At 45.2% G+C, this 10650-nt stretch overlaps 1 protein-coding gene across 3 annotated transcripts; it reads left to right on the plus strand.

Moving 5' to 3' along the window:
• The first annotated feature begins 3125 nt into the window (after positions 1-3125).
• On the plus strand, positions 3126-10390 carry HUS1 (HUS1 checkpoint clamp component). Of its 3 annotated transcripts, none has more exons than XM_074869847.1 (8): positions 3126-3217; positions 3531-3658; positions 4173-4349; positions 5027-5134; positions 6080-6154; positions 7076-7175; positions 7533-7664; positions 8494-10390. In XM_074869847.1, exons 1-8 carry the CDS (start codon positions 3166-3168, stop codon positions 8574-8576), a joined length of 855 nt encoding a protein of 284 aa, XP_074725948.1. In that variant the 5' UTR covers positions 3126-3165; the 3' UTR covers positions 8577-10390. The 3 variants fall into 3 exon arrangements, with proteins under 3 accessions (XP_074725948.1, XP_074725956.1, XP_074725965.1); XM_074869855.1 differs by having other exon boundaries at positions 4197-4349; XM_074869864.1 differs by lacking the exon at positions 5027-5134.
• Positions 10391-10650: the final 260 nt, after the last annotated feature.

Genomic DNA, 10650 nt, shown 5'->3' on the forward strand with positions numbered 1-10650 from the left:
AGTACATTTATACAAATTCACAGAATCACAGAATCATCTAGGTTGGAAAAGACCTCGAAGATCATCCAGTCCAACCATTAACCTGACACTGACAGTTCCCAACTACACCATATCCCTCAGCACTATGTCAACCCGACTCTTAAACACCTCCAGGGATGGGGACTCCACCACTGCCCTGGGCAGCCCATTCCAATGCCTAACAACCCATTCTGTAAAGAAATACTTCCTAATATCTAGTCTAAACCTTCCCTGGTGCAATTTGAGGCCATTACTTCTTGTCCTATTGCTTATTACTTGGTTAAAGAGACTCATCCCCAGCTCTCTGCAACCTCCTTTCAGGTAGTTGCAGAGGGAGATGAGGTCTCCCCTCAGCCTCCTCTTCTCCAGACTAAACAACCCCCGTTCCCTCAGCCGCTCCTCGTACGACATGTGCTCCAGACCCTTCACCAGCTTTGTTGCCCTTCTCTGGACACGCTCGAGTAATTCAATGTCCTTTTTGTAGTGAGCGGCCCAAAACTGAACACAGTAATCGAGGTGCAGCCTCACCAGTGCCAAGTACAGGGGTAAGATCACTTCCCTGTCCCTGCTGGCCACGCTATTTCTGATACAAGCCAGGATGCCATTGGCCTCCTTGGCCACCTGGGCACACTACTGGCTCATATTCAGCCGGCTGTCAATCAACACCCCCAGGTCCCTCTCTGACTGGCAGCTCTCCAGCCACTCCTCCCCAAGCCTGTAGCGCTGCTTGGGGTTGTTGTGGCCAAAGTGCAGCACCTGGCACTTGGCCTTATTGAAACTCACACAGTTGGCCTTAGCCCATCGCTCCAGCCTGTCCAGGTCTCTCTGCAGAGCCTCCCTACCCTCGAGCAGATCAACACTCCCACCCAACTTGGTGCCATCTGCAAACTTACTGAGGGTGCACTCGATCCCCTCATCTAGATCATCAATAAAGATGTTAAACAGGAGTGGCCCCAAAACCGAGCCCTGGGGGACACCACTTGTGACCGGCCGCCAACCGGATTTAACTCCATTCACCACAACCCTTTGGGCCCGGCCATCCAGCCAGTTTTTTACCCAGCAAAGCGTGTGCCCATCCAAGCCACGAGCAGCCAGTTTCGCCAGGAGAATGCTGTGGGAAATGGTGTCAAAGGCCTTACTAAAGTCAAGGTAGACAACATCCACAGCCTTTCCCTCATCCAATAAGCAGGTCGTCCTTTTGTAGAAGGAGATCAGGTTTGTCAAGCAGGACCTGCCTTTCATAAACCCACGCTGACTGGGCCTGATCATCTGGTTGTCCCGCACATGTTGTATGATGCTACTCAGGATGAGCTGCACCATCAGCTTCCCAGGCACTGACATCAAGCTGACAGGCCTGTAATTTCCTGGATCATCCTTCCAACCCTTCTTATATATGGGCATCACATTGGCCAATTTCCAGTCTGTCGGGACCTCCCCAGTCAGCCAGGACTGCTGGTAAATGCTGGAAAGTGGTTTGGCAAGCACCCCAGCCAGCTCCTTCAGCATCCCACAAATTCTTCTACTGTGCCTCTTTCATGATTACCTAGTCCTTTTTAATTAGGTATGTATAGTATGTATGCTCTACCACAGTGTTTAAGCATCAAATATCTGTTTCTAACTGGATGACAAATATCGATAATATGATTCAGCAGATTAATTTCTTAGAAGCTCTAAGAAATTGTAAAGAAGCTCCATTGTCAAATACAATAAAGATCTACAGCATAACTACCTAAACAAATCTAGAACAAAGTTCTGCAGTGTTAACTTCTATCCCTCTGACTGGGAACAGAGTTGAAAATAGATCTCATTCTATTCTTTGTTTTGTGAAGTCATCAGTACTTTGGGCTTGGCTGCTTTAAAAATATTTCTAAGTTTGATGGCTAAGGACTAAGATGGTAGAGTTAGGCAAACAGCCTCCATCTTCTTCGCACCCTAAGTACTCCAGAAAGTCAATGCTCACCATCCCAAAAGAAGTGCTCTGTTGACATCCATCTGGTAAAACACGGAGAAGGTAGATGGGATTGACAAGTAGGCAAGCCTAAACCATGACTGTTTTGCAGGTATTTGTGATACATTTCTGTTAAAAATGAATTAATCTAAAAAGGTGGTTAAAAACCACAGGTACTTGTAGTGGTGTAGAAAAGTCTAGGCCATTTAATTCCATCTCGTGTGCACCATTGAGAAGTCACCTTGATCTCAAGCAACAGCTTTGAGCACTGGAGTGCCATGGTGGAGTTCTGAAAATAAAAAGTAGAAGGTTTTCTAGGGTGTGTATAAAAAAGGGAAGTAGTATATGCAGAGAACTTGTAAACTATTTACTTCCCAAAGTTATGTGTACTCTTGTAAGAGCTGACGTAACAAAGAAACAAGGACAGGCAAATTTAGCTGACCTGGGGAACTTGCAGTGTGACAAAAGCACACCATACAATCCTGAAGAGCCAAAGAAGACAGGACTTGAAGACTGTCTCTGCAAATGCTGCAGTTTTCGAGGACTGCAAGGAAAAAAGAACACCATAAAGGCAAAGGACCAAGTCTCTTGTAGGAAACAAGCACAGCGCACACAGGCAGGGACAGGTAAAGCAAGGCTTTCCCTCACTTTGTACTTCCTTGAACGATTCCAGTCTCTGCATAAACCCCTGGCACACCATGCACTAAGCTGAAATAGCCCTGGGCAAAGGGGGTCTGTCTGCATGAGGTCCCCGGTCTGACAGAGCGCTCCTTTCTCAGAACACTTAGGGCTGCTCAGCTTTTTCTGGGAGGCCTGGCTAGCGATGGCGGGGGGAGAAAGACCTGTTAGCGAGCTCTCTTCTCTCTACTTTCTTACATGACTGTTGCTTTCCTCCCTCGCCATTGCTTCATGCTGGGAACAGTACTCCGCTCAGGGGCAGAGCCTGGGCCTAGCCTCTGCCAGCGGCTGGAGGTTTCGAGGCCTCGGGGCGGGGGCCCATACAGATGTTTGGATTTATACATATGTTCTGGGGGTGCCGAGAGGCTTTTCCGTCTCCGAAGTGACCGCTTCGGCCCCGGCTCCGGAGACAGCCATGACCGCAGGAGGAGCCACGCTCCCGCCCAGCGGGGCCGGGCCCGCCCTCGGCGCACGCTAGCGGCGGGCGGTGCTGGGGACCGGGCGGCCGGGCGGGCGCCGCCATGCGATTTCGGGCTAAGATCGTGGATCTTGCCTGCCTCAACCACTTCAGCCGTGAGTATGCCGGGCCGGGCCGGGCCGGGCCGGAGGGCGGGCGGCTGTGCCTCGGCGAGCGGCCCCGGCCGCCGTTCTCGGGGAAGGGGAAGGGCTGTGGGCGCCGTGAGGCCCAGGCCGCGGGCCCACAGGCCTTTCGCTCGGGGAGTGAGGCAGCGAGGGGCGCTTTCCTTCGCCCGGAGATGTTTGGCAGTTTCCGCAGCAGCACGAGCGGAGTTTTTGGAGACTGAATGTTTCTCCCCTGTCCCCCTGGGACGAGGTGTGTGAAGCGGTTACCGCTGTAACGTCCCCCCCCCCGCTCTCCCCTCGCCAGGTGTCATTAACACAATCGCCAAGTTAGCCAAGACCTGCACCCTGCGCCTTACTGTCAGCAAGCTGTATTTCATCCTCTCCGACAAAGTGGCGAACGGAGGCGTCAGTATGTGGTGTGAGCTGTGCCAGGTAAGCCCGGGGAAGTTCAGTAACCACCGGCCGTTGAAAACCAGAGCATGCAGTTGGGTCTGGTGTACGAGGCGTTTCTTGTACACATAGCCCTCGCCTCAGATGCGCCAGTTTCTCAAGGCCTGTCTGGCCACTGAAGGCGTGCTGTTTTGCAGGACTGCCGGTTAGTGGCGCAGGCCTGGTGTTTCTGGGTAGACATCCCCTTTACCGTGGTTGTCACGTCAGTGTAAAGCTTCAGTGTGTGTTGGCCCACCAGGGTCTGCTCAAAACTGGGAGCAGGAAGGTGTAACTCACCCCTCATACCTCTGGTTTTGAGGACTGATAGGTATTAGGGGGAGATCTGAAATTAATAGGTGTAGCCTGGGGCAGTGGGCCTTCATGCTTATGCAGTCTGTGTTGATTCCTGTAGGAAAGGCAGAGGAAAGCTTCTCATTGTAGACATGCAGTTCTAAGCTTAAGGTCTGATAGGTGAAACTCGCCCTCTGTCTTTCCCCTCCCCTGTCAAAAATTGTAGGGGAATTTCTTCGATGAATTTCAGATGGAAGGAGTAGCTGCAGAGCACAATGAAATCTATTTGGAGTTGGTGCCTGAGAACCTGGCGAGAGCATTAAAAACTGCCCAAAGTGCTAAGGCAGTGAAGATCAAGTTGACTAACAAACACTGTCCCTGTCTCCGAGTTGCTGTGGAGTTAGTAAGTGCAACAATGCTTCTTCGTTATTAAGAAAAAGCTCTTAAAGAATGTGCTTTTCCTAAGATCAAATAGAAGCTTTGGTAGTCTTTGGTGTAATTCTAGAAAACTAAATAAAGAAAAATGCCATTTTCCATTTCACTAGCCTTTCCTGCCATCATGTTTGGTAGCAGACAGAGCCAGCCTTGTATTTTCCAAAGGCAAGGAAGTGGTGGAGGAGGAACGAAAGCTGTGTCATTGAAACACTTTTTTCTAATCTCTGCTTTTCTCCATTCCTTCATTCTCTAAATTTTCTGTGGATTATTACTTTCTCATTGAAGCCATTAGGTGAAGGAGGTTTCAGTGTAGTGTTTGGCTCTTTGTTTTGCTTTTGATTGTCCTGCCATTCCCTTTCACACTTCTGGCTTCCAATTTTTTTTTTGTTGTTGTTAACACCCCTTTACTGATTGACCTCTTCAGCTCTAAGGGTAGTTTATAGATACTAGTGACTGATACGTCACAACCTCTTCCTTATTCAAAAGGGAAGTCCCTTTAATAGTGACCAGTAGGAACCTATGGAAAACTGGAACTGAGTGTCTGGGGCACTCAGTTATATTATTTCCTAGAGAAGGTCTGAAAAATTTGAATTCAGAATTCAAGTCTTGTTTTTAACTGCAAGAGCATCCTCTCTCTCCCTCAAGCCATCCTTATCGAGCAGCAGCAGGATTGTGACACATGATATTCCTGTGGGGGTTATTCCTAGAAGATTATGGAATGACTTCAGAGAGCCCAGTGTGCCAGACTTTGATGTAAGCTGCTTCTTTTTATATTCCCTGCTGAAAGGGGAGGTTGCAAGTGGAATGCTTTTCTGCAGAGTGTACTGCCAGTTGGTTTTGGAGAGGAGGTGAAAGGAAAAAGGGAAGCCTGGAGGCTAGAGGTTTGGAGAGGGGTGGGACATGGCTTCCATCTTGACAAGAGAGTCCAGAACCTGTAAAAACAGTGGAGGTGGTTACCAGTTCTTGCTGTGATATTCAGAAAGGGAGGAGTAAAGGACTTGCCTGGCTTTAGGCTTAGGCAGGAGTGCCTCCAAACCACACAGGTTTAGACTGTTTCAGCTGTTCAGGTACCAAGTGGCCCAAATAATCTGTTCTTTCTGAAATTGATGGCCTACCTGGCAGAGTTAGATATGTGTTTTCACCCGATTTTTATGTATCCTCTTTATATACTTTTTGACTTTTAGCAGAGTTGCAAGGAAAGATCTTTGTGCAAATGTGCTCCTGTTTGAGGTTATGGATGTCTGTTACCTTTATAGCTAAGAGCATTCAAATTTGGAAGACATGAGTCAGAAGAAACTTGATGTGTTTTGTTCTGTTATTTCAGATTTATACCGATGCAATCCCAGAAATGATTACAGTACCATGGGAATCATGTTCTTTCCTTTTTGGCTATAGTAACTATTAACTGCTCAGTAACACAGATACGGGTTCATGTGAGAATCTGATCTGCAAAAACCTGTCTTGAACACAGACTTGGGATAGTATGTCTGAAGCAATTGCTAGAGTGATGGCCTGTTGGTATAATGGGAAGGAGTTCCTCTGTTCCTGAGTCATTTGCTGATTTCAGTTAAGCGTTGTGCTCCCTGCACTCAGTAGATAATTGAGTCCAAAGTAAGATAGAATTGAAAGGAGAAATGAATGCATCACATCCCAGACACATTAAATATTTGTGCAAATGTGGTTCTTACATCTTTCTAGGTCAGTATTTACCTTCCAGTGCTGAAAACAATGAAGAGTGTTGTGGAGAGAATGAAGAATCTCAGCAATTCCATTGTAAGTTAAGGCACTTTGGGCATGGGTTCTACAGACCTTATTTTATCTTGGACAAAGCATGTTTCCCTGTTGCCGAAACTGGTGCCCCCGTGTTGTATCTTATTTTGGTGTGGGTCACACATTGAGCTAAAGGCACCTGAAGACTGTGTAAGGGCTGAAGAAAATGATATGATTTATTTTAGGATTTACACTGAAGAGCTTGTCCTGGGCTTCCCAGAAAGTGGTGCTCTTTGTACTGAATCCTTGAAAGAATATGGCATTGTGTTGCCACAAGCCACTCTTTATAGCTGGTAAGAAATTGCGGGGAAGCTAGCTGGGGTGATTTCATTTAAGAAATGCCTATTAAGTAGATCTTAGGCGTCTGTGTGAATGAACTTTAGGTAAAATTGAGGTAGGATTTAAAGGAAATCCTACTAATAGCTCCTGCATATCAGCCTGTGCTTTAGACTCTTGACTTGGTGGGTTTCCAGTCCACTCTGAGTTTCTGGAGTGCTGCTGGGCCTTCCATTGAAAGATGTGTATGTCATATGGACTGCATAGGTGCTTTTTCTGTTTGTTGAAAAGCTGTATGGAAATGCAGGAAACCTTGCATTTCTCCAGCTTCAGTCTCTTATTTCTAAATCCTTTTCCTCAGCACATGAATTTACCAAAGCCAGTACTTGTCCTAAAAGTACTGAAGAGCAATTGAATTTCTTTCTGTTCATAATTTCAGGGAGGTTGGTCTAGGATAATTCACACAGGAATGATGAGAAATGCATTTTTTAGCTGAACATTCGAATGTTCAAACCATGTTCAGAAAGTACAGTTGAGCTGTGAGGGCACTGAAGTGCTTCTGGTATCTTGTATTTGAATAAAGCTGCACTTCATTCATTCTGCAGTGGGAAAGTGGCTTGCCTAAAATTGAGAATGATTGTATTGCAGGTGATTGAAGCAAACTTGAATGGAGAAATGAACTTGAAAATAGAAACTGACTTAGTATCTGTAACGACCCATTTTAAAGACTTGGGAAATCCTCCCTGGAGTAAGTTTCCCTGTTTGTTGCCTCTTGTGTCTGTCTGATCTCATTACTTAAGCATGATGCTGGTGACAGTACTTACCTTCTGTTAGTCCTTACAAAATTGTGTCAAGTACTTTGAAGTCTTCAAATGAAACCTTAAAAATAAAAGTGGCCAATGGCTGTTTCGTGTTTGTGGGAGGGAATGTCTTCCAGTATCCTTTACAACTTTGTAGGAAAACTGGACTTTCTTTTCCTTGCACTGCTGTTTCTGGAAGACAACCCATTTGAGTACCAGCTGCTCAGTGGTTATCAGGTGTGTCCTTGTAGGTGTTGAAACTCCTTCTCACGTTTTGACTAAGTGTTGTGTTCTTATGCTTTTAGCATCAGAGGATGGTTGTCAAAGTTCTGCTCAAGACAGAGATCTGGAAAGCATGGCTGAGGCACGCATAGACATCAAGAAGCTGCAGCAGCTGCTTGCTGGACAGCAGGTCAATCCCACAAAAGCATTGTGCAGTAAGTTCAACAGCTCTGCCTGCAAGCTCCGGTTAAGGAGGGATGTTTGCCATACTTGTAGTCTCAACAGGACAGCATATCTTCTGTTTTGTCTGTTTGTAACTTGACTATTTTTACTGCACCTGAGGATTTAATATTTCTATTTTTAGGCAGCAAGCTTCAGGCCTTAGACATTGGGAGAAGAAAAAAAAAAACATTTAAGCCAGGCCCTTTTATAAGTATCAAATTGAATACTCAGACTGGCTAATAACGGGTGTCTTCGTGTCTTTGTTTTGAAGTTATTATTTTTTTATTATTATTTTGAGGTGGGATTTTTTTTTAAGTCTTAAAACAAAGCCCCTAGTTTCTGGCAGAGAAACTGGGATTTATTGACATGTTTTGTTTTTTTTTTCTCAGAGGCTTTCTTACATTCAGCATCAGATTGATTTGAATACCAAAATGCTTTTATGCAGCTAGTGTTTCTAACTATAGAAACGATACGTTCTCTCTAGCAGAAGCCTATGCAGGGTTTTATATCCTATTTTGATAACTCTGTATGCTTTTCCTGAAAACATCCTTGTGTTATGTTTTAGTGCAGATGCTAAGAATTTCACAAGGAAGATTTATATCATGGGTATAGTGTTATAGGCCTATACATATTTCCTTTTTGGTATCAGCTTTCACAGAGTCTTTAGTAAGGCTTCATAGACCCTCCAGGACTTAAATATTAGAGTCATCCTTCTGTCAGAAGTGGTAGAAGCATTGTGTTCTTATGGTGGCATTCTGTAGCAGATGTAATTTTAAAGTATTTTTCCTGCTTTAAACTGGGTTTTTGGTTTTCTCCTTACAGATATTGTAAGTAAAAGAATTGTCCACTTCATCTTGCTCCATGAGGATGTTTCGCTTCAGTATTTTATTCCAGCACTTGCCTGAATGTTTTGGAATCTTGGTCATTTTCCAACCTGAGGCCTTTTCCATGACGTCCAAAAACTTTCAGGAGTTGCTGGAGTACTCTCATGTGATGCTGTTAGATGCAGCCATCAGATGGACGTTATTTTCATATTTATGAAATTACTCAAAATACCTCCTCATCCAGAAGGCCATTTTTGTGAAGAGTTCCATACTATGAAAGAGAGATGCTGGGGAGATGACATATCTGAGTGTTACGGGAAGCAAAACTGAAATTTGTATGTGCTTTTGGGATGCCTTGAGCTGTGGGGAAGGGAACGTAGCATTTTTTTTCTCGTCAACAAGCATCAAGGTAGAATTGACCTCTGGAGCTGCTGCTGGGTGTATTCAGTGTTGGACAGTGCAGCTCCAAGTTAAGGGATCTCCAAGCAAGCTGTCATACCTCCATGGAGCAGGAGAGCCCTCTGGAGGGTTGACAGATTGGTGTTTGCCTGGGCAAGTAAGAGCAGCCCTCCTGAAGTGGTACTGGATTGACTTCTTCTCCAGCGGTGATGTATATGGGCTTGATGCTGCTGCATGTTGTGCCACAGAAATGTGTCTGAAGCAGAGGAGCATCCTGTGGCTGCTAGCATGTAACAGGGTGTAACAGATGCTAAGGAGCACCAAGGGCTCAGCAGAGTCTGTACCTGGTTGTATCTTTTGATCTGACTTGCTCCAGCATACCTCAGTAGTTCTGTTAGTGCTTGAACTGTGTTTCGCTCTTGCCCTGAGAGGACAAGTCTGAATTACCTTGTTAATGTGGGCACTGAAGGTCTCCATCTGTGTACAGAATGAATATCATATGAGGACAGGTATGAACACAGCGATTGGTGTGAACTAAAGGGCAAGTTAGCTGTGGATCACATCTTTTCCCTTTCTAGATAGAAAGCATTCATTGTACAACCTGTGTCATGTCTAGGCTCTGACGCTGAGCAGCCAGGAGCATGACCAAGTTTTGCTGACAGGAGTACTGCCCCTGTTTCTACTTCCTGGTTATCTTTTGAGGTCTTTTTCTCCTTATTCCATGTGCAACTGTATTTATTATCCAGCCATGTTCCATATAGCCTTTGGTGTTCCACGGGGTTTTGAATACCTTGTGAAACTTCTTGTTTTAGAAATAGTGAGTGAGTCTTTGCTGCCAAATGGGACTGGGAGTTTCTGCTAGACAGTAACTGTTGTCATGGTCAGAAGTGATGTTTTTTGGGTTGTGGGTTTTGTGGTTGGTTTTGTGTTTTTTTTTTCAAGGGACATTGAGGTTAAGGGAGCAATTACTCTTTCTGTTCTTGCAGATGTGGATAGTCAAGAGAAGGCTGAAGGAAAGGCAGTGGCCTGGGAATGTTATGCTTCTTTGCCTTCTTCCACCATTTCTATCAGACTAGCCAGAAAGGATCTTCCAAATCCTGTTAGTTTTCATGGGCAACTGCAGTTACCCAGAAAATCTGTGTAAGGTGAATAGCTGTACACTAGGTTTCAGCAATTGCATGGTAAGAGGTATGTGGTAAATAGTCCCAGGTTTTCTCCTGAGGTGAGGGGAAGAACTGTCACATGATACAGAGTATGCACTATGAAAGCAGGCTTTGAAGTCTTTGGATTCTCTCCTTTGAAAAACACGTTCTGTGTAACCTGATGGAAATGCCTTTTTCTGGTACAGCATAAGAACTAGTAATAATGGCCTCTCAGCTATGTGGGCTCCATGACTGCTATTTTTAAAAAGAGATCGGAAGTTATAATTGCAAGACAATGTGTTGTTTGTTTTTTTTTTTTAATAAAAAATAAATAAAAGTGGAGTAATGCTGGTACAGGTTTGGATTATGCCATGAGATGTCCATTTCATATTCTGGAGGGGAGGAGGCTAGACAGACCACCAGAGGTGAAGTCTCTCCAGCCCCAGTGCTTCCTTACCCTTCCCACCTAAATATCTAAGGATACAGCTCAGCCCTGACATCCAGTTGACACATACATGCTGATCAGAGGGAAAATACTATTTACTCAGGTTTAAACCTGCTGTCATCTGTGAATCCAGTTGTCAGAGCCCTGAGGACAATATTGGGCCTTAATG

The sequence above is a fragment of the Strix uralensis genome, chromosome 1 (assembly GCF_047716275.1).
Source record: "Strix uralensis isolate ZFMK-TIS-50842 chromosome 1, bStrUra1, whole genome shotgun sequence".
NCBI classification, from domain to species: Eukaryota; Metazoa; Chordata; class Aves; order Strigiformes; family Strigidae; genus Strix; species Strix uralensis.